This window comes from Corvus hawaiiensis, chromosome 3 (genome assembly GCF_020740725.1).
Source record: "Corvus hawaiiensis isolate bCorHaw1 chromosome 3, bCorHaw1.pri.cur, whole genome shotgun sequence".
NCBI classification, from domain to species: domain Eukaryota; kingdom Metazoa; phylum Chordata; class Aves; order Passeriformes; family Corvidae; genus Corvus; species Corvus hawaiiensis.
In genome coordinates this window covers 81,787,731-81,811,306 of record NC_063215.1, presented here as the reverse complement: position 1 = coordinate 81,811,306, position 23,576 = coordinate 81,787,731, and the positions used below count along the sequence as shown (strand labels likewise).

Below are 23,576 nucleotides of genomic sequence, written 5' to 3'. Positions count from 1 at the left end.
CAGGTAGTACGGGCAGTTACTCTGAACATCCTTTTGCTGGTTCTTTTAGTTCATCCACGAATGTTTACTTTTCCTTTGAAGAAACCACTACCAAGAAGAAGTGAATCTTCAGGTGCATTTGGCTGTATAACTAGAAAGCTATAAGGACCAGAGTGGAAAAATGCTGTCTTTCCACTACCATTGTATGTTACCCTTCATATTTGTTTTATTGTTCCTATTGTTTTTCCCATTTAACCTCCATTCCTGCCCCCACTCCTCCCCAGAAAACATTACTGGGAGGAGGAACATTCCCTAGAAGATACCAAAAACAGGAGTGTAATTAATAATCTGCATTCTTAACTACTCAGCAGTTCCCAAGCTACATCTTTTTGCACTTAAAAACAAGTATAGGCCAAGTTGAATTACTGCAAGTTGGCCTCAAGTCTATCCTGCGCTTACTTCAAAATGGGGTTGACTGCTATGAAAAAACTGCTCCCATCAGGTTTGCACTGAAAGATCATTTTACTTTGAAATGCATCTTAGAACTGCTTTCACTCTGCTCAGCAACAAATTGCCTAAACTGAATAACGAAATTAGTCCTGACAACTCATAACTCTGTTGAGGTCATGTGCAACACAAAGGAAAATAAGTTGAATTCCATTTCCTCTTTTTCATCATGCGTACAATCCCTTGCTGACTATAAATCAAATGATCTTACTTGTGGAAGCCAAATTAAATTCAATGGAGGCCCCTGCTGTTTTCAAGGCTGATTTGAAGTTAATTGCAGTGGATACTTTTGCAGGAAATTTTGGTTGCAGAGATATTACTTCTGTTAAATGCAGTATGAAAAGAGAAGAATCTAGTCTCCATCTCTGAACACTAATCTTCAAAAGTGATAAAACTGAGGAAATCACTTTATTTCTAAAGTGAGTACATATTCTGGAATCCTGAGGCACAATGAACACCAAATACTTAACTCTGAATTTAAAGACTGTTGATACCATAGTCAATGCTTATTTCACAAAAACAACCAACCAAACAAGCAAACAAAAAAACCCCCAAGGTAACAGTATCCAGAGAAACAAAGCATTAGGTTCTGAAATTGAACACCGATGTCAACTGACCTATGCTTGTAAGAGACATGAGGACAGACCACACCAAAGAGAGCCACAGATGCATCAATGACAGATACTCCTAAAGGAAGGGGACCAGGTACAGCTTCACCAGCGGGGATGCGCAAATAAATAGAAGAGGGATCATGTTCCAGAGCACCACTTCCAGACGCACTGTTTGGCTGAAGCTGCAAAATGCCACACAACATGAATACCTCTCAATATACCTTTGCACATAAAATTTGTAACTAGAGATAACCAAAACACATACGCAGTAGTTAAAACAAAAGAAAAGCTTACAAACACCTGAATACAACTGCAGTATCCCCATGCACACATGTTAGTATTTACAGGGTCAGCTGAATTCTGAAGGGTCAAAATCATTAATAGCTGGATAAATACACAAACTATCACTCCTGGTATCAAGAGATGAAAATTAAAAGAAAAGCAGATTAATTCTGGTACTAACAGTAGCTTCTGAATCACTGAATATGAAGTGCCATTTTATAAAAAAAGGTTATCAATTCACTCTCTGAGCATAGAGTTACAATACAGTGTATTAAATGATCAGTTTTGGCTATAATAATGCCCTACAAAGAAAGACTTAGAAACAGTACTAAAATTATTAACTCTCCTATCATCAGAAAAACACTTCCTAACTATCATTCTTTCATGAAACACTATTAAACAATCATCTATTTCTCTGAAGAAAGTTCTGTGCTCCTATGAATTATTTAATTGTGAAGCAAAATTATAGAATCTAGTAGGTCTGTATTCTTCTTAGAAGGTCAGAAAACACAGCAAACATCTGTTGAGACCTCTATATCACTAAAAAATGAAACATGACTAAGCAGAAGAGAATCATAGAATGACTGAAAGTTAGGGCTTGAATGGATCCTAAAGATCATCTTACTCCCAATGCTCCCCTGTCGTAGGCAGGGATACCTTCCACTAGAACAGGCTGCTCAAGGCCTTATCCTTGAACACTGCCAGAGTTGAGGTATCCACAACCTTCCCCAGCAATCATTTCAGTGTCTCACCACCCTCACAATGAAAAATTTCTTCCTAATATCTAACTTAAATTCCCCCTCTTTCAATGTGTACCTGTTACTCCTTGTCCCATCACTACAGTTACATGTGAGGAGTCCCTCTCTGACTTCCCTGTAGGCCCCCTTCAGATACTGGAGGGTTGCTGTGAGGTGTTGGTGCAACCTTGTCTTCTCCAGGATGAACAGCCCTGACTCTCTCAGTCCGTCTTTGTAACGGTGGTGCTCCAGTCCTCTTATCAACTTTGTAACCCTCACCTGGACTTGCTTCAACAGTTCCATGTCCTTATATTGGGGATGAAAGAGCAGTGCAGAGGGGCACCTCCTTTAACCTGCTGGCCACACTGCTTTTGATGCAGCACAGGACTCCACTGGCTTTCTGGGCTCTGAGCACACACTGCCAGAACCCTGTGACAGACTACAGATCTCCACTTACCAAGAGCACCACTGTTTTACAGTCAGGAAGTGAAAAAAAGAAAGGGCAGGAGGGGGTGAAAAAGCTCTGTAGATTGAAGACTGCACTGGAAGTCTACTATGTCCTCCACAATAAACAAAGGAAGCTTGTAAAATTCTTTTTTGCTTTGACATGCTGATCTTGGCTCAGAAACAGCGTCCCACACCCTTGGTATCAGTCTTGGCTTTTGGATCTGCTCCATCAAACCTTCTGAGAAACCCTCCCATTACTAGATGGCTGTTTGCAGAAGAGGTGTTTTCAGCCAACAACATTGTGTCAACACTTTCAAATGAAACATAAGATTTCATATTACACCTATAAAACCAGTTAAATCTTGTTTTGCTATAACACCATTTGCAATACTGATATTTCGACAGCAGTTTCATTACAAAACGGGTTAAAGGGAACCTACATTTCTCCTAGTTCAAAAAAACCTGTATGAGAACAACTGCTAGGCTAGGAAAATTGGCAGACAGGAAGATACGTTGAGTTGGGTTTTTCTTAAAAAGAAATGAGGCTTCTTCCCTAAGCACAACTCTATGACTAGCATCATGCAATTTATATCTCAGTTGTAGGTGGTTTTTAATCAAAACAGTTCCCTGTGGATGGAAGGACTTACATCTAACAAAGCTCTGAAATAAGACTAACAACAAATTATGAAGCTTCACTTTTAGAAGGCTTCCCCACACAGATCACACAGACAGGGCAGATAATTCATTCTTCTAGTTTTTTTATTACCTGATCTTCAATTGACTTATGATCTGTTTCCTGCAGCCAAGAGCCAAGCAGAACACTATCATCATAATGACAAAGAGACCTTAGGAGTGATGTGGTTGTATTAGCAGAGTTGTCAGTCAAAGTAAATTCTGCTACCAGCTCTCGAAGCAGCGCATTAAATGATCCTAAAAAGACAGGCATTAAAAAGAATCATCACTGCTTCTTAGCCAAAACATATCAGTTAGTCATCAGAAGTCATAAATGTACCATTACTTCAATTTTACAGGTAGCAGAGAAGTAAACCTGACAACACTAGAGTTGAGAGCAAGGCTACAAATGAACTGTAGCCTCCCAATTCCCAAATCATGGGTACCCAAATACCCAAAGAACAGGTAACGTTGAAAACCACTGGAGGTCATCTAGTCCCACCTCCTGCTCAAGCAGCGTTCACTAGGGTACATTACTCAGAATTGTGTCCTGCTTTAAACAACAGATTGGGCCACCCCTTATGGGATGACAATCCAGATTTAGAAAAAAACCTGCTCATCCACATGATCATGTAAACATAATGATTTAACAAAAAAACTCAAACCCAAGAAGTTAATCTGTCAGACCACGTGACAGTGCCTGGCAATACTAATAGCAGATCTGTGTAACAGATCAAATCAGGTTTAAAAAAGAAAGCAACCACACCAACCAACCAAAAAAACCCCACTGTAACCAAAACTAAGCCTTCATTGCCACATCTATCTTTTCAGTACACTAAGAAATAAAGCTCTCTATCTTTTAAGTAACAATGACTTAAAACACCATTATTTGATCTCAGACCATGATCTCCATATCTCTCAATCCTATAAATGGGACTATAACTTCTATACTCTATTACTCTATGAATGCTTTGCAATACTCCTACTCTGTAGTTATACTGTCAAGACGACATACAGAAGATTAGGAATATAGTACAAAATTCTTGGAGATTCCTAGAACTGTTTTTTGACTCTTACAGCTGCTTCAAAGATAAGCATCACAAGTACTAAGTAGAATTTTTACTTTAACAGAAACTGTTAAAAATTTATGTACCTTCATATGTCTTCGGAGGCAACAAAGCCAATATATCATAAAGTCTTAAACGAACCATAGCTGCACTAGCTTTGAGATGAGCTCCATGGGCTTTAATTACTGATGGAATGCTATAGAATTAAAAATGAAAAAGAGAAACCAGAAATGCTGCAGTTACTGAAAAGAGTATTTTCAGATTTCTTTTCACAAGATGTAACTCTAGGCAAGTCAAGAAAACAGTGTTCAGAGAACTACTCTGAATAACATTATTCAATTAACAATACATTTTCAGAAGTAATTGTACCGAGAAAACTTTTATTAAAAACCCAACAAACCCACAACATACTCTGCCATAAATCCGTGGCATGCACCTCCTCAGAAGTCCTATTTTAATTACAGGTGGGGCAGGGGGAAGGGGCAGACACCAAACCACAAAACCCAACTCCAAATTAGTTCTAGGATTTCAAAGAAAAGACAAAAGTGAATAAAGAGCAAAAGTGAATAAAGAGCAAAAAATGCCTACTTACTGTGACATCATTGTCATGGCACATTCTATGGGTGTCATCAGTTTCCTGATCACATCCTCAGTAAGGAGCTCAGGGCAGTGAGCAACAAAGCTTCTCATAGCTAGTAACAAAACAATTTAAATTAAATTTTCACTGAAACAAACAAATACAAAACGTAAACAAGACACAAATTCTAAGAGAATATAAAAAGAGCAGCAACTAAAAATGTTTACTCAAAGAGTGTGTGATAAGTTCATAAAACTGTATGTCAAAACCAGGACATTTTGATGAAATTCTGACACATTTTACTCATTTTCAAAGGAAGAAGACGGGAAGTTACAGGAGTTCTCTCTACAATACTTGGGATCACGTTTTGGTTTACTGTGCAGGTGTAATCTCAAAGTCTGAATTTCTTACCACACAGAGCTCCAGCACGGCCTTCCAGTGTTACTTGCCAGGTGAAAGAATCTCCTCTTGCCTTCTCTGCTTCCAGCTCCTTCAGAGAACGTGGAAACACATTTCGCCATAGCAGCAACATCTTAGGCAGATGATACCGAACAACAGAAGGACCTATGCAAAAAAATAAAGTGACAGTATAATAAAAATGTGTATTTAAGTGTGAAAATTCTGCTGGGAAGGCTTTTGCTCTTCAAACTTTTTGCCCTACTTGGAACAATGAAAACCAAATGAAATTCTTTCTTATTCCTAGGTTGAAAGTGTGGCAAATACCTAGTATGCATCATATCTGCTTGTTGGTATCAGTACTAAAAATAGGAAATAGGCTATCCTACATACTGTCATGTCATATAGACCTGCGGTCAACTGTCTTTTCACTCTATTTTTATTCTGACTTCTAATGTTTTTATATTAATTTTGAAAGCAGGTTCTTTAGCCTACTCTAGCCTGTCCATAAAATAAGTAGAAAAATAACTGATAGTTATTGATTGTGTAAGCTGGTTTATAGTCAAGCTTCTCTGAAAAAGATCCAGTGCAATTACATTAAAAATACATTGGCCGACAACCAAAATAGGAATACACCGTTAGAAAAACACAATGATAAACTGGTAAAAGAGAGACAGTTTAGAGAAATGAGATGAAACACAAAATAATATTTGATGAGAGATCAAAATACTGCAAAATGAATCAGAACTTTATCACATTTTTCAGTATGAAAAAACTCAAAAACAAAACAGAAAAGAACACTATTGCTGCAAAATTCAAGAGTATACTTACAACCTCTCAAAATGCAGCTTCTGATACTTCTGTAGTGGCAAATACGAACATGAGGCTGGCTTTTTTGAAAGACAACTGAAGGGCTTTTAAACTGACTACACTTCTAATCAGTGCTGCTGCCTACCTAGAGACACACATGCAACCTGTTGGAATGCTCACTGTGTTTCATTTACCGTCCATTTCTTCTGCACCACAGTATTAAGGAAGGAAGAGTATGGGCAATTTTGCCCTTTCAGAGAATGACTAAAGGCTGGGTTTCTAAAAACAGAACAGAAATTTTTTTTAGGTATGACGCCTTCTACCGTATTTCAGCTTAGATAAGCATTAATGTATCACTTCTCCCCAGCACAACGGGGCTGAAGTAAGTGCACTAACACTCTGCTTCCCCTGTATAAACACTCTTGTGATAGATAATGAGCTCATTATGTGTAAAGACCATTTGCCAGACTGGATAATCGGAAGTGTTGGACAAGTTTTAAAATAAAAGAAAAGGAAACCATTTTTACAAACCTAAAGTCATAAGTGCTCCAAGTAAAAGCCATCCAGCTTGAGTCCGCTGCAAGGAGAGCCTGCTGTTCTGCGCCGCAGTTCGTAACAGATCCTCAGCAATACTGACCACCATCTGCACCAAGGGCAAAACACAGGGGGTTTTAAAAACATAAATGGAGCCACTTCTGCTTGTTCACTCTTACAGACTAAAGGTGTTCTCAAATCATTTAAATTGACCTTCCATAAAGAATGAATGCAGATTACATTTCATGCTGATAATTACTGTTTTTCATATGATAACACAGTCAGTAATATTCTCTTCAGCAATTATTTCAGCAATTTTTCAATATTTCAATTTCTCTTCAGCAAATTTGAAAGAGAAAGAGAGGAAAAATGCTGTTAAATATTGCAACTGAGATACTAAAAGCATGTGTTCTGGCCACTACTCTCGCACATGGCACAAGCTCAACTTCAATAATGCTTTAACTCATTAGCATGCCAGCCATTTTGCAAAGCTATTACTTGTAGATGAAAAGGTATCTTTTAGTACACTCAGAGATTAAACACTCATTATCTCACCTTTCCTTTGGCATGAGGAATGCCTAGAGGACACTGATGCACACCACCTAACAAAGCAGCCATTGCAAAACTGTAGCCACTAACAGCTTCAGGGGAGGTCTTCAGATTGTTGAGTCTTTCTGCACATCTATCTAAAAATGGAGTCAACTGAAAGGGCAATGCCACAGCTACACACCGCAAGCACCAGGCAGCAGCCAGTCGAGCGGCCATGCTGGGATGAAGAAGAACTGAAGTTACTGTCTCCAACAGACCTGCAGAAAGAAGAGTTCACAGTCTTTAACTTACGAGGCACTTCTTAATATACATATGCTTTTTAATATACATAGACAAGTAAACTGATTCAATACTACACAGCCAATGTGGAAGTTAAGAAAGTCAGAATTAAAGTACTTGTATTTGCTGACTTTGCCTTTTCCTTTAAGGAAAGACAATAGTTGTTACTAGCATTATGCTGCTCCCCATCTGGTTTTGTCAGCAAAGCTGGAGCTGTCAGAGCCACAGTGCTGACTCCTACTACTTGAACACTGAAAAGAGGCAGCAGTGCTATGTAAGAGAACAGGCACTGGATGATATGATTCCCAAAATGTTTTACAGATTGCCAGTAACAGAGGAACAATAACACTGATCTTTGGGTTTGTTTCACATTGTAGCCAAGCAAATGCTGTAGATATCACTGACTGCTGTACTCTGCTTTTGACATGGTGCTGCCTCCCCTCCAGCAAGTTTACATCCTTCTACACTCTCCAAACTTCTATGCCTACCTAATCCCACTTTCTAACTGCACCCTTCAGTCCAATCTGTCTCCACACCAACACTTTCTTTAGTCCTGATCTTGGCAAACTTCTACTTCAAAGCCCCCACTGCTGCTTGTTTTCTCTGGAGCTAGTGAACAACTTCTACCTGCTGAGTTCACAGCAGCTAACAGAAATAATACCGAGATACAGTCCCCTCTGTTCTTATGGGACACAGCTGGCAGAAGGAATAAATATGAGCACAGTCTTCTCCACTCCAAAGCTGGCATAAAATCAGTACGGGAAGAATGTCCCATGCAACAAGACAACAATCTCTATGATGAAATGTCTAAAGGAGCTTGCACTTCCAGTGGAAAAAACATAGGCATCCACAAACTCGAAAAATGCAAAGCTGTAACACTACAGAATAAATGTAGATTCAGATACTGAAACGAACAAGAAGAAAATTCCACAGAAACCCTAGTCAACTTCAGCCAAAGAACTACTTCTTTTAAGGTGGCCTACCAACAGCTTCATCTTGAAAAAATACTTTTGCCTCCCCACAGACATTTGGTATTTAAAGGCAACAGTTTTTCAGGAGCAAATATTTCAGACCTTACATAGCAAAACAATGTATTTCCTATAAAACCATTATTGTAAACAAACCAATACTAAAAATTACCACTTTACTCACCCTAAGAGAGAGCTTCAGACAGACTCCAATCAAAACAGCTGTTTTAAGACTTTGTCCAACTAGAACTAAAGTTAGGGTACTAGACACAATGACCTGGACAAATGTAGCTGTCTGGAGTACTACAGGAAGTACCAATTTCATAGATATATTTCTTACATATTATTCATTTATTATTTAACTAGATTTAATGATATTTCATATTCACTGCTCAAATGCCTCAATTAACCTATTTCAATTTATTTGCATACCAATAGAGGGTTCTTGAATAAGAGGAGATGCAGTGGCATTCAGACTCTGAACCAGACTACCCAGCTCCTGGAGGGCACACACCATTACATGCTGGCTTGCAGCTACATCAGCAGCTCCTGATTTATTTTCACTGTTAGCATCATTCACTACTGCCTCTGCAAAAAAAGAAAAGAGTGTCTTGGTTAACTACCATTTGAATCACACCTGAGTACTCACAGGAGAGAAAGTGACAGTTTCATTTTGACATCAATCCTACATTAAAACAAAACCACAAGTCTGGTCATAGTGAGAACTCACAAAGCAAACATGCTCTGCAGGGAAGGAGTTTTATAGCTATCAGCCAAACCCAGTTGTCCAAAGACCATAAAAAACAGATGCCCAGCAGTTACTACAGATAGCAGAGCACTAAGAGGTAGGATAAACAATGTAACACAGTAAAAGCACTTACACAAAACACACAAGCTGTATATGTGTATCTATACATTGTAACGAAATACACAATCTTGACATATCTAGGTTTTGCATAAAAATTTGCATGCATATATTTTCAGTGAAACTAAAAAAGAGACCTTTAGTAAAAAATTAATCATAATCTCTAATCATATCAGTTATCCAATTGAGTTCCTTAACCCCACTGTATGTTCTCCTACACAATATCCCAGAAGCAGCAACTGTCTCTTCAGAAAGGGACTTCAGTATCAGCTTAATGTTTGTGTGTCTACTGCAGAACAAATTTAGAAAACGGTCTGCTGTACATAAAGGGAAGCAATTACTACCAAGTAAAGACCCTTCCCATTTTTCACATCAAATTCATGAGAAATCCTCAAAATAATGAAAGTTCTTCAAACTGTCCAAATACACAATTGAATTTCCTGCAACTTTGACAAGGTGGAAGGAAGAGTAATTTCTGCAGCTGTTTCCTCTCAGACACAGCATTTTCAATAGACTTGTTTTCCTGGAAGTAATACTTACAGTCATCAGAAACCTTTTAAAGTTCCATGCCTACCCCATCAAAAAATAGCTATCAGAAGAACCTGCAAAAGTTTCTAAATCAATTTCATTTCCATATGTTAAACATTGTTTTAAATTCAAATTACATGGTAGTAGAAAAGAAAGATATGTTTGGCAAATAAAGAGACGTGTATTTCCAATTTACTCTTTAAATCTCCAGCTTGAGCTAATTCCTTTCATAAGAAACAGATGCCAAGAGAGTTTTGTTAGGCCTCTTAGTGATTACATATTCTGCAAAGTTTTGCAGAGGGGTCATATTTTTCTTCTCTAATTCCAGTCTTCCGATTACATCATTTTTGTCACAAAATCCAATTGGATATTAGTAGGGATATTAGCAGGGGAGACACAAGGACCTACAATATCTTAACCTACAGGACTTCCTACACTGTTAGTAAAGAACTCTGCATGACTTTCAATACAACCTATCCCAAGATAGATGGCAAATGCATAGTTTTCTTCTCCACTTCCATTCTAGGCTTTTGACATTGCATTTGCTATCTGGGATAACAAGCCAGTGTCATACAATCACTTTTCAAGCAGAACTTAACCTTTGAACATTTGAAAAAGAAAGCAGATGAACTATCATTTCCCATAAGAACGAAATTACTCCTCACAGTAGAAGAAAGCTGAAAAATGGCTGCCTCAGTAAAATGACAGTAACTTTCAACTGGTCTTGAATGAAGAAAAATGGTTCTCACCCACTGCCTTCATTTGTTTACCAATGGCTTGACATATTTCTTTGGCAGCTGCAATCTGTGCTTTCTCCCCCAGTAAGCTGCCCACAGTTGCTCTCAGGATAAAGGACACACATCTTCGAGAGTAAACAGCCTCCACATGGGTCTGAGTTGCACGAGGATGGGAGACCAGATCAAGTACATGGGACAAAAACGTAGCAAAGTTGCGCTCCAGCCACTGCCCTCCTAATGTTGTAACAAAGACAACGTAGGCCTGCAAATTCAGAAGTCACACAGCAACCCGATTAAAACAGAAACAAAAGACTGTGTGAGACTGCAGCCAGACTCAAGCATAATGCACTAGAGTATCAACACCAGTTAGCAATGAGCCACCCTAATGGGGTTACTCAGCATCAATCAATTCAGTATCCAGATCTTTGCTGCTGAAACTCAACTTTTTTCAGTACCAAGAGTAGCCCCTGTGATGCACAAAATACTCTTCGGATGACAGCAAAAAAAACCCCAGTTCATTGCTTTAAATGTGCCTCTTTCTGAAAATTTAAGAATACCATGTAAATAAAAGCAGCAACACCAGTGTGTTCCAGTTCACAATGAAAACCTGGCATATTCACCAAGTTCACCTGAAAAAGGCTGGGAAAAAATAGTGTTTCACAAAATAACCTATGATCAAAGAATCTGAATTCTGGGAAGTTACTGTAGCATATTAAAATACACATCAGAGTGAGAATGTCTGAATTTGAAGAGATGCTGCCACCACCTTTCTCTCTTAGACAAGAGGAGCTTCCACATTCATCAGATTTCACCTATTCATGAGAGATATATGAAAAGAAGGAACATAGTTTAACTAATCAGAACTGCAGCTGAGAAGGGAGCCACAAAAGCATAACAGAACATCCTCTCTAAAAAGAAACTAAATTTTAAAAGGGAACTGAAGTCTTTAACATACTAAGTTTTCAAATATTTTTGCACGTTAATCTCACCTAATATACTCTGAACAAATAAGTTTTCCTTGGCTCATATTTTAATCTATTGTTACTGCATATCAATAATAAAAGTAGATAGGTGAATGATACCTCATGGACATCTCGTGAAACAGAAGAGTCAAATTAGACCTGTAAGTCAACTTGTACAGAAATACAGAACAGAAATGTGTCTTTTTCCTAGTAAAAAAGGTTACAATTATGATAAATTTTACTTCATTAAAAAAAATGACAAACCTGGGTAACACCAACTCGCACTTCCCTATTGACAGATCCTCCTACTTTTAACATCTCTCCACCACTCTTCAGGAAACCAGATCCTCCTCGCAGAAATCCTGTGGCCATGAGCTCCAAGACCTCCTCAAGTGTGGCTCTCTTCACATTTTGCCGCATCACTTTTTCAAAAAGAAACGTAATAATTTGTTCCCAAAGTTCCAACCAACACAAACAACGATCTTGAAATCAGACTTATTAATTCAAAACTGTCATGCAAAAATAAATCTACCCAATATTTCAGAAAAAAATTCACTTGCATGCTTAAAAAATAAGCCACTTCTCCCAAGTGATTTTTGATAGCTTGCTCTGTCTTTTCTTTGTATGACTACAACAGAGATTCTGCACTCCTTTTAGCTTATTGTTTGTAAAAACAAACAATCCATGTACAAGCTTCCATTTCCTGGAACAACAGGGTGCCATGCAACACTGTCATGTAACATGGTACTGAAGGTGCAACCAAGTCTGCCAACTTAGACACGGAATCCAGAAGGGCTCGTACCTGTTGCTTGTTTTGGTATCAGTGCTGTAGCCATGACTGTCCCCAAAAGCTTTGACACTGCAACTCGCACACCATAGTTGGAGTTTTCCAGAGCCTTAAAGCACAGCGTTGCAACATTCTCTAGTTCAGCTGTCCACATAAACACCGCTTCATTCTGTAATTCCAGCAGACACTGTAGGAAAAATAGACTTACTAAGCACCAGGAGACCAGTCTTACATTTTATCTAAATATCAGACTGCAATCATCAGGTTTATTCAGCAAATATTTTAATATGAAAATTTTAAGAATTAATTTACACACACTCTCCACACACCAACTATCTTAGCAGAGTAAACAATCAGAAGAGTCATGGAACAGGCTAATACATAAATTAAAAAATTAAAAGAAAGCTCAACACAAGAACCATGTTACCAAAAACCTCTCCCACTGAGGCTCACAGATAATATATTCTATCTCATATTTGTTTATTAAGTAGGGAATACAGTACCTGTGAAATAAGTCAAATATCTGAGCCTGCAGTGTAAACTAGTAAGGGCTTACCTTGTCCAATTAATTATCAAATTTCCCTTCCCAAACAACAGGTCCCAGCTCAACTGCAGGTACTGCCCAGTCACAGCACAAGAATTTCTATGCCTGGTGAGAAGACACCCACCTTAGCCACTGCACACCGTACAGCCATAGACCTGTCTGTCAGCAGAGACCGGGCATTCTTATAAATATCACGGTGACAAGAAGCTGCTGCTCCTCCAAGTCCATTGAGGACTTTCTGCAAACTCATCAGAATTTCACTGCGGCCCTGAGACTGCACACACACAAAAATAGTTATGCAAAAATCTGGACACAGCAGTTACTTTAAGAACCAGGTGTATACTTTTGCATTTTCCTGCTTGTATGCAGGAATGTTTCTGCAAACATTGAAAACAAAGGCACATATAATGGATATGTAGTTGATTTTAAATAGAAGTAAGCACTACACACAGCTTTACCTGAAGTCCCTCAGTTGTCATATAAATTGAGCCCAGGCAACCCAACAAACTGGCTCTAGGTAAAATGCCCCTGCACTGCCCCACTATTTATCAACTGCAAATTCAGAGGAAAAAAGAAAGAGCAGCTGATAGGAGAGAATGGGAAGCCCAAGTAAGTTAGCAGCTTCATGCTGTACCTGCACACAGGCAGGTACTTACAATCTGAGAGCACACACACACACAAACAAATAAATAATCACACAGGTACAACAACACAGCTGAAGAAAACAGCTGCCACCACAAGATCCACACAACCAGTATTCCAACTTGTCCCAACAGAGCTAGTTGCATAAAACCAGACCCACTGACAGCCCAGGATACATTCTCTTGATATTATGACACACTCTCTCTTTACAGGCCACAATGTAGTCTGCTCACATGCAGAGTAACAACTTCCCTGCAAAATTTAAGTATTCATTATTACTTTTTAACAACTGAATGTTTACTCAGAGTACATGGGCATAAATCCTAACACAGTAGTTAGAAATAACAGATATGGTCATTTTTGAATTTTAATTACTGATGCCACTAGGAAGCAACTATTACAATATTCATACAATAAAGGCTAAACTCTCTGCAGTAGACTTGAAACTAGCTAGGCAAGTGATCTACAGCCTTCAATGCAGAAGAAAAACAATCCAGGAAATTTGGCAAACAGGAAACAGGTTTCAGTTTAAATGGAATTAAGACCACATAAATAAACTGAAACTTACCTCTGCACTTTTCAGAGACTTTAATAGATTATTCACAGTTTCTGGAAAAGAACTACCCAGCATTCTGCCCATTTTTTCATAAAATGCTCCAACACATGCCACAGCAGCCCTATGAGAAAACAGAGATAAAGAGTACACATACTATTATATCATTTAAATGAAAACAAATAGTTAAACAGAAATATCTGTTTCAATCAACATTGATGAATAAAACTCTATCTGCTATCCACTACTTATACTGGCTGTTCAACATGGCGCATTTAAATAATTTTTTTGTTTACCAAACAAAAGTAACAGAAAAGTTACCAGCTTTTAGGAATACAAATGTATTTGAAAGAGTATTTATCACTACAGGATCTACACATAGAGTGAAAAATTCTGGAGAAAACAAGATGAGCTGAAATCTCAGCAAAATTTGGGTTTAGTGTTTCAATAAGCTGTCTCTTTTCCAAGCACCTGCAAGAAAAACCATACATTGTAATATCCTGACACATTTTTGTAGATACTGAATTATGGGGTTTTTTCAAGACCAAGAACTTAAAATGCAGAAATTATTGCATAACACAAGAAAATTTACAGGCACTGTAAAATGTCTGGATCCATAAGCAGTTATTTACATGTTTTTCTTGCCCTGCCATTTGAGCTTAGAAATATTTAATTTACACCATATTGCAGTTACATACAGAAATTGTTCCAGGACAGTCACCAAAGCAGTCCCTGATAACATGCACTTTTTCAACACAAAGGAATGAGGCTTCTTTAAAATCGGGAATTGCTGGCTAAATAGCATTTTAGTAAAGTTATGTCACAAACTCATTACGGCCTCCCCCTTAAAAAACCTTCTGGATTAAAAAACCTTCTGGACTATGAGTTGGGTAGCATAAATTTCAGAGCATATTATAGTAAAAAACCCTTCTCACTTATAAAAGCTCCTCACAGAGGTGAACAAGAGCTAGAAATGGGACAGTATTTGCCCAAACAGTGACTATTTCAGATTTTACTGTTAAATCCTATTGTTGTCATAATATCTGAAGGCAAAACCAAATTAGGGTTCACTAGACACCATGAACATATGAAGCTGTACATGGGAAAGTACCAAAAACAGTTTCAGTGGAAGTTGTTTGTAGCATTAACCAAACTCCTACCAATATCACTAAAGACAGGCTGGATCATACATACATGCACACACATATTCATGTACAGAGACTCTGCTTGAGAGACCTGTGCAGCTCACCATGGTAGAGGAATAGAAAAGGCAACGTTTGAAAGGGGAAAAAACTTCAATATTTGGTTACAATTCTCTAGGCATAGATAACGCTCTGGTTTGACAATCTGCAGGTTCCACCTTAAATGGGTACCTGAGCGCAGTCAGCAGTAATTCCACTGGTGGAATGTCTTCATTGACTGTTATCCTCTCCATGCCATAAGCATGTGAAGAGTCATACCATAGTGCCTGGCCCAGAGAAAAACACTTCACTTTCAGATAGCCACATATGTGTCACCTTTGAGTCCTGCCTGCACAGTCTCAATCGAGAGCTTTTCTCTGGTGTCTATATCAAGCATTATGCAAACTCCAAACAAGTACACAAAATATAAGCAAACATAGCAAGCACACATATAGGCAGATTCTTCTGTAATATGCAGGACCACTTGGCTTAAAAATCATTCCCCTTTCCCCAATAATATTGAACATACAGTTTTGTGGGCAGGTAGGCTGCAGTGTCATCTTTGCTCTTGATGATGTCATTACACTTGTCAAGTGTCTGGAAGACAGTAAATGTATCTCCAATGCTGTAGAGAGCAGCAAGATTTTTTGCAAGTAGCTTCCGTGTGGGCGGCCCAGGGGAACTGCTGATGAGTCCTGTTAGCTGTTCTACAAGTTTCTTCTGTTTTTCCTTGACATCTGTCTGTTAACAGACCAAAAATAAATAAGAAAAGTAGTTTAATCCTCTGTGTTGCCTCTAAGACTCAGAAGAATCTACAAGAAATGGAAGCAAACCTTATACCACTCCCAACTGTATGTAACTCAGCAAATTGCTTGTCTCAGAGAGATTTGAGATACATTGAACAATAACAGAGACAGATGCTAAATGTTCAGAATTAGCTGCTATCCTATTTAATTTTTACTTTTTAAAAATACTTACTAGCTGCCTACTAACTGCCTACAATTAAACACTAAAATCTACAAATTAGCACAGAGGCTCTTCAGGCTGAATCTGAAACCATACAGCTACCATCTGGCCATTACCTGTCAGCTTTCTCTGGCATGAAATACAAATGCTTTTTTAAAGAAAACTTCTTTAGAAAGAAGAGGGGGAGGAAAACCCCATAAAATTACCTTGTTGGCAGCTACCAGCACTTTATCCAAAAATCTCAACCACTCAAAGATAAAGACTGGTCTCTTCGCTTCTGTGATTTGAGCTAATGCTTCCTCGTTCAGTAACAAACTATGAGCCAGCTCCATAATGGGTTAAATTCCAGTTTTATTGCAAATTTGTGTAGAAACTCTAAAATAAAAATGTAAATATTAGTATAAAGTATAGTATATCAGTACAAAGCTTTGAAAATCAAATTAAAATATTCAGCTTGCTTAGACTTGTCTTAGCTAAGTAGTCCCACATAAAAGCTACTCATATTTACAAACTGAGTACATTTATTAGTATTTCAGGAAGCTGTTAATTGCAAAAAGAGCACCTACAGGCAACTTCAGGGCACAAACTCTTCGCCAAGAAACATATACTGAAATCCCTGTTCAAAGAAGGTAAAGGAATCATCATCTCACTGTCTCCTCTTACAAGAAAAAGGACCGTCACAAATCAAGACCCTTAAGCACACTCCCGAAGCTGGGTATGAACCCGGCCCCCTTCTCAACACCCTTCAAAAGACAAGCTGAAAAGATGAGCCTACCACAAGTAGGAATTTCCAGCCCACGCAAGTTTGAGAGAAGCAGGAACAGTGATAGGATTTGGCATCACTGACCTAAGATTTCCCAGATGCCACTAGTCTTGCTTTAAGTGCTGGACAAATAAGCTCTCTGAAATCCAGCAAGCCTTACGTGTGACAGCCTAGAACACAAGCAGCAGCCAAATGACTGCAGGTTTCCCCAGCAGGCAAAATCCTGCAGATGGAACACTGGAGATCCTGCTCAAACAGTCAGTGCAGGCTGGCATCAAAGCACTACCAAAAGCACACCATCAGCATAAACTAACACTCTGCCAACTTCATCTTAGCAAACCACCTGGAAAAAAGTATAGCTGTTCAATGCAGAGCTGACAGAAGAAAAAAATCCACAAGAATTACCTAAAATCACAACAGTAAGTCAACCATCTTCAGCAAAAAGAAACCCAAAAAGCAGAAAAACAACCCAACCCCAAAACCTGAATGCAGTGATGCTGAAACTAGGATCTCAGGCAAAACAGAGAAAGCAACACAACTAAGGAGCATTATGTAAGATATCAGCTTTCAACAGACATCATCTTTTGACAGCTGCACTGCTCCACTTGTGCTCTCAAGAGCTCACAGCTGCTTCCTCATTCATGGTCAAAATCAACAAATTCTTAAAAGTCAAATGAAGTGACTTAAATTGATTTTTTTAAGCAGTCTCCAAATGAGACATTAGTAAGAGTGACATATTAATACTGTATTATGGTTCTAAATCCACCTTAATGATTTGGTACGGATGAAACTAAAACATCAAAATGTCTTTAATGTTAAGGTTGTTCCCTGCACTTCAGGACTTCGCATATTTTTCACTGCATACTGGTCCAGTGACAGATCAGCAAAGGTGGAAGAGCCACATATGGAAGCACAGCCCTCCCTAACTCCTCCAAAGACATTTTCTTTTTCTTTTTTTTCACATTTATAAAGAACTGAGAAGGCATTGCCTCTCAGTAACTCAGACACATCACCTCAAAACACCTTTACATGAGAGCAGAGAGAGACTCAATGAATGATGGCACTATGATTCTTTGGATATCATCCCAGAGATCTGCACTGCTTGTCACACCTACACAGCACATAAGTACCATAAGTACTGCTGGACAGCACAGCTCATTATCCCTTTCCCTCCCCAAATAAAAGGTTGCATTTGCCCCTGGCCATAAGAACCATGAACACCTTATGCACTCTACCCACACTCCCGTACCTCTTCATCTAAAATGTGGGAAACACAAGCTCTAAGCAACCAAACCTGCACATACATTCAGCTGTGCTGATGAAGCACAAGGAACCAGACACAAGAACAATTACACAAATTTTCAGCTAACTGAAGATGCAGTCTAACACAGAGCTACATAGACAATCCAAAGCTCACTTACACTGGCCAAAGGTTTGCTCCAAAAAGCAGTGAAAAGCCTAACGAGTTCTACCGATTCTGGTAAGTAAGGACTGGGTCTTGCTATGCATGTTACAAGACATGCATATGCTGTGATCGCCCACAGGATGCAGAGCCAAAGCGGACCAAAGTCAACCAGCAGCCAGTGAGGTATGTTGGAGCATTACAGAGATAAGAAAACGTTCAGATGAACTAAAATTCCTTTCTATTCCCCAGCTGTTTTCCCATGCCTAAATCAACTACCTGCATCTTCATCACGCGTACACTTCAGTGGAGCGTGAAAGCCGAGAAACAGGCAAGTTTAGGCGAAGTGACACTTCGGAAGGACTCCATCAGGTGAAAAGGTTTTCGTGCCTGGGTGCTCCTACCTGTATCGGCTACTTTAACACGCTGTAGCAGCTCTCAGGGCATCATGCCTAGTTCTGAAAACCCCTCAGGAGGTAATGCCGCGGTGCAGCGCCAGCCGTAAGGGCAGGACGTTCATGCAATGATGCTGAGGGGACGACACCGAGCGAACGGTGCCCGCTGCCTTCCAAGCCCGCAGCCCCGCACGCACACGCGCACACCGACCCGCGCACGCCGCCAACGCCGAGGGGAAGCGCGGACCCTGCGGCCCGCTCCGCCGCAGACCCCGGGCCGCACCGGGCCGCTCACGGTCACTTACGCTCCTCCCGTGCGGCGGTCGCGTCCCGCCAGCTCCGGGCTGCACCAGCCGCGACACCGCGGCCCCGGGGGCCGGTCACGGACACGGACAGGTGTGGGTGCGCTGCGCCGCGCTCGCCCCCGGCCGCGGCACCATCACCAGCGGGTTCGGCCGCTTCAACCCCCGCCGTGCCCAGGTCCGGCGGGCGTGGAGAGCTGACACCACCGGCTTTGCCCCAAGCCCGGCCCCGCCGCAGCCCGGCAGCGCGGACGCACCCGCGGCCGCGCAGCAGGAAGCGGCAGGGGCGCAGGCGCCGGCGGGCGGGGGCGGCCCCGCGCAGGCGCCGCGGTGCGGCCGGGCCGGGCCCGGTGGGTGCGCGGTTCCTGCGGGTGCTCCCGCCGCTGGTCCCGAGGCTGTGCCTGCTCCTGGCGCTTGGCTGCAGCTCGGCGCGGGCTCCCGGGCGCGGAGCGGCGTCGCGGCCGCCGGTAGCGGAGCCCGGAAAGACGCAGTGTGGGCGCGGAGGCGGGCGCGGGTGCCCCGGGGCTGGCAGGGGGTGGCCCGGCCCGGCGGGTTCAAGAGTTTTCGTCCCTCGGCCCCTTCGTCCCCCGCCGCGCAGGGGGCGCGCAGAGAAATAAAATGCTCGGTAACACGCACGGATAGTGTCCATAGGCGAGGCGTCGGCAAAGAGGCGTGCTAAGCATGGAGGGAGATGAAGAGGAAGACTATATGTCTGATTTATTTATTAAGTAAGTATGTAGTTCTTTTTTTTTCACCCCTCTTAAGTGATTCTAAACATGTTCAAAAAGAAAAGCGCTAATGTTTGCTGGAATTATTAACTGGCAGGCAGGATGTAAGGCCAGGCTTGCCCATGGTGAGGCGGGTGAAGGAAGCTCTTCAGAAAGAAGAAAAGCAAAAAGAAGCCAATGAGAAAAACAGACAAAAAAGCATAAAAGAAGAAGAAAAAGAGAGACGCGACTTGGTACTGAAAAGTGCCCTAGGCAACGAGAACAAAGGCTTTGCTTTGCTCCAGAAGATGGGCTACAAGAGCGGCCAGGCCCTTGGCAAAAGTGGTAAGTTTGTCTAGCGCTGGAAGCATGTGCCTGTATTCAGTTATACCTTAATATCTTACAGACTGCAGCTGTCACTTCATTTGTTGACAGGTCAATAAGTGCCTCTCAGAGAACCACAGCATTATGAAACTGTGAAGGTGCTGTAACAGAACAAAATATGAGAGCAAATTCCTAAAACTGGAGTAAAAATAGTACAGATTATTGAGGGGTGCAAGGGAAGAGCAGCACTTGCAGCTCAATAAATGCACTTCCATACATGCATGTCTACAGAAATTGCATTAAGGATGTTTTGATGGTTTTGCAAAGCTAATAGTGTTCCAAAACCATCAAACCCTCTTGAAATTTATAGTTGGATTCTGAAAAAGAAATGGTGCACAGTGGTCTACCCTTATGAAGCCTTAATAGATGAAGTAAAATCAGTAAAACAAGGAGTCAGTAACTGCTGTGCCAGTTCAGCATCTCTAGCAGACAACCACAAATGAACTGGCCCAGACAGATTCTTTTTATTGTTCATCATTGTTGTGAGATTCCAGAAGGCTGTAACAGTCTTCATCACAGGCATGTAATACCTGTCATGTCAACACCATTTTCTTTCAGTTTGGTCCTGTTGTGAAAAAAGTACATAGGATTCCAGCAGACAAGCTGGAAAAAGAGAGGGAGTTCCAGTACAGCTGTGTCATTTGTAGTGCACTCAATGTACATTGATTGGGGGATTTTCAACTTCCAAGCAAAAAAACCACAATAATGGCAAAACCAGCTTGCTGCTTGAATACACTGAACAAATCATTCTTTGAGAAAAACTTGATTTCTTAAATTGACTTATTTTTTCTCTCACAGGAGAAGGCATTGTTGAACCTATTCCTCTGAACATAAAAACAGGTTTGTGGTGCTTTCTGATTTATTTAGTTGGATATCAGAGCTTCTCAACTGCTTACATTCATCTTTTGAACTGCCATAGGCAGAAGTGGGCTTGGTCACGAGGAATTAAAAAAGCGAAAAGCTGAAGAAAAACTGGAAAACTATAGACAAAAACTCCATATGAAAAAACAAGCAAATGAACAAGCTGCAGATCAGTTCAGGTAGTGTCATATAAGTGATATTCCAAGCAATATCTGAACAAGAATTCTTTTTATGCTTGAAGTTTGGTTTTTCTTTTAATGTGCTACTATTTTTGAATGTTTTGAATGAAAGATCATATTACAGAGTAATTGTTTCTCAGTTCTAAAGGAAAAGTAGATGAACACTGTAATGCTAAAAGCATGTGCTGCATCATTTAGTTTTGTAATTGTTAATAATGAAAACAATATACATACTAACTTTTCTCAAGTCATATGCAACTTTTTAAACTGAAGAAACATACCATCTTTTAAAATATAAAATCCACAGATATTCCCAAGAAGTGTTGGTACAATGGTTTTAAAAATCAGGATACAGTTTTTAAGGTTGTACTGTTTCTCCTGATTTGCTTGTAATATATGGAGAAGGAAAGCTTAGGGAAGGCTGTATCTTTTGCAGATTTTTCGTAAACCACTTTTTTATGTCTTATGAAAACCTGACGAAGAAACAGTGTAGTGTGGTCAAAGAAGGTATCTTGAAGGTGTAACTGCCAAGAAATAATGTCAGAATGACTTCTTAACTTCAATTTTGTCCAGGTCTGAGAAAATTAATAGGAATAGAGTCTTAGATTTTCTGGTTTTGAAAAGCTGTGGACTAGAATGCATCTGTCACTGCGTGTCTGCCTGCTTATTTATCTCTGCTTGTTCTTAACAGAATAAGATTCAAAACCAAACAAGAAGAACGCAAGATGGAAGGGGACCTGAGAAAAAGCCAGAGGGCCTGCCAGCAATTAGATATGCAAAAAGTGAGACCTGTGGGGTTTTCTGGGGGGTTGGAAGGAAGACTTAGAGGTTAGAGATGCAGGCCACAAACAAACTAGTGTTTCAGTTTCTGAAAGTTCTTTGAAATTGTGGGGTAACTAGCCTGAAGTCTTGATGTTTGGCAACACTTCAGTCCTCTTAAAATATTTCAAAGTATATGTTTGTACCATTAAGATAGTTGAAGGTGCACACTATCCTCATGGTAACTTACATGAGGACGTGTGGTTTTGCTCCTGCATTCTTGTGGTTACTTCTGCATTGTTTGCATACAGTAGCCAGTGTCAGGCCATCATAAATAATGGTGCTGTTTGCTTCAGGTGAGGGAGCAACATCATCACACAATGATTGACATTGGGAATAGACTCTGAAAGTCATCTTATTCAGCCTTCCTCCTCAAGCAGAGTCTTGAGGAGCTTGTCTAGGACCAGGCCAATCTTCAGTATCTCTTAAGAATGGCATCATTATTGAGGGAATCAGCAGATTCACCAAACCAGCATTAAACAAACAATCAAACAAAAAAACCCCCACAAAACTAAGTACCTTCCAGGTGCAAGGAATAACATGGGTAATAGCAGTGAACTACTATAAATTTTTGCCACTGGAAAAATTCAAGGGGTTTTTTTTTTCCCCTCTATTAACCTGTTAGAGGTTTATACCACCTCACAAGTTCTGCTGATATTGTTCAATACCACTTAGTTTGCTTCAAATGAAGTCAGCTGAATTAAGCTTAGATCATCTTTGTTTGCTCTTCTTTTTTTAACTTTACCTGAGGTGAATTAGGAACCATCATGTGATCTCTTGATAAAATATCTTGGGGCAGCACGTTAAACATGCTGATAAACAAGGGTATCTGCTCACAAGCTTGGTTGAGATTATGTTGCTATGTAGCTGTGCACATACCAAACAGATGAAATAGAACTAGGTGTTAGCATTAGCATGCATTCCCTTGTTTAAAAGAAAAAAGTGAATAATAATCCTTCTTGTGGACTAATATACTTACCTACAGGTTTAGTAATTCTTGGTTATGCTATACATGTAAGTTTTAAAGCCTAACAACTCTCTTACTAGAAATCGGTTTTATCCAGCATCTTAGAAGAAAACCTACAAAGACAGATAACTTCCATTTAAATCCCTTATTATTTAAGGATATTGATGTTCCCAAGGAGACTTGGTTTTGGATAGAACCTGAAGAGGAAGACAAAAAGGATGAGGAAGACAAGGAAGATGAATGCACAAGCTCAGACTTAAGTGTAAGCTCTGCAACTGAATTAATGGCTTGATTCAGAATTCATTTAATACTCTTTGGAACTGTATGTGTCCATACATACATGTGTAAAGGATATATGTATACATGTTGTTTTCCATGCTGTAGTAAAGGGCCTCTTTGCAATCCTAGAACAGTGATTTTTTTACATGATTAAAATGTAAATATACAGTTACATGATAAAATATAAAACATTAAACCACTGATTTATTGCTCATCTGTTTTGAGGCTGATCTTTGAAAAAAGTAGCCTAGAAATTAAATTCTAAACATTTTTGTGCCTTAGCCAAGATAATGCAAGATTACAGTTATTTGCTTTTGAGTTTTAATTCTGGATGCCTC

At 39.9% G+C, this 23,576-nt stretch overlaps 2 protein-coding genes across 4 annotated transcripts in view; one reads left to right on the top strand and one right to left on the bottom strand.

Annotated features, from left to right (window-relative positions):
• The window catches only part of HEATR5B (HEAT repeat containing 5B), a 57,168-nt gene extending 38,033 nt beyond the window's left edge, over positions 1-19,135 (bottom strand). The window contains exons 1-16 of the mRNA XM_048298201.1: positions 19,046-19,135; positions 16,387-16,555; positions 15,744-15,955; positions 14,049-14,157; positions 12,963-13,112; positions 12,310-12,481; positions 11,772-11,929; positions 10,558-10,807; positions 8,848-9,003; positions 7,175-7,425; positions 6,617-6,728; positions 5,291-5,443; positions 4,895-4,994; positions 4,389-4,498; positions 3,330-3,493; positions 1,104-1,279 (exon numbers count right to left, since the gene is read on the bottom strand). Coding sequence (XP_048154158.1) covers positions 1,104-1,279; positions 3,330-3,493; positions 4,389-4,498; positions 4,895-4,994; positions 5,291-5,443; positions 6,617-6,728; positions 7,175-7,425; positions 8,848-9,003; positions 10,558-10,807; positions 11,772-11,929; positions 12,310-12,481; positions 12,963-13,112; positions 14,049-14,157; positions 15,744-15,955; positions 16,387-16,512 — 2,399 coding nt within the window. The 5' untranslated portion in view covers positions 16,513-16,555; positions 19,046-19,135. The remainder of the gene's footprint in view (positions 1-1,103; positions 1,280-3,329; positions 3,494-4,388; positions 4,499-4,894; positions 4,995-5,290; positions 5,444-6,616; positions 6,729-7,174; positions 7,426-8,847; positions 9,004-10,557; positions 10,808-11,771; positions 11,930-12,309; positions 12,482-12,962; positions 13,113-14,048; positions 14,158-15,743; positions 15,956-16,386; positions 16,556-19,045) is intronic.
• Positions 19,136-19,373: 238 nt separating this feature from the next.
• The window catches only part of GPATCH11 (G-patch domain containing 11), an 8,540-nt gene continuing 4,337 nt past the window's right edge, over positions 19,374-23,576 (top strand). Inside the window, exons 1-6 of one of the 3 annotated variants that reach the window (XM_048298198.1) lie at positions 19,379-19,770; positions 19,868-20,094; positions 20,932-20,973; positions 21,053-21,173; positions 21,865-21,955; positions 23,117-23,221. In XM_048298198.1, coding sequence (XP_048154155.1) covers positions 19,724-19,770; positions 19,868-20,094; positions 20,932-20,973; positions 21,053-21,173; positions 21,865-21,955; positions 23,117-23,221 — 633 coding nt within the window. In that variant the 5' untranslated portion in view covers positions 19,379-19,723. Of the gene's footprint in view, positions 19,771-19,867; positions 20,095-20,931; positions 20,974-21,052; positions 21,174-21,864; positions 21,956-23,116; positions 23,222-23,576 lie in introns of all 3 variants that reach the window. The other 2 variants (XM_048298197.1, XM_048298199.1) reach the window with 2 other exon arrangements.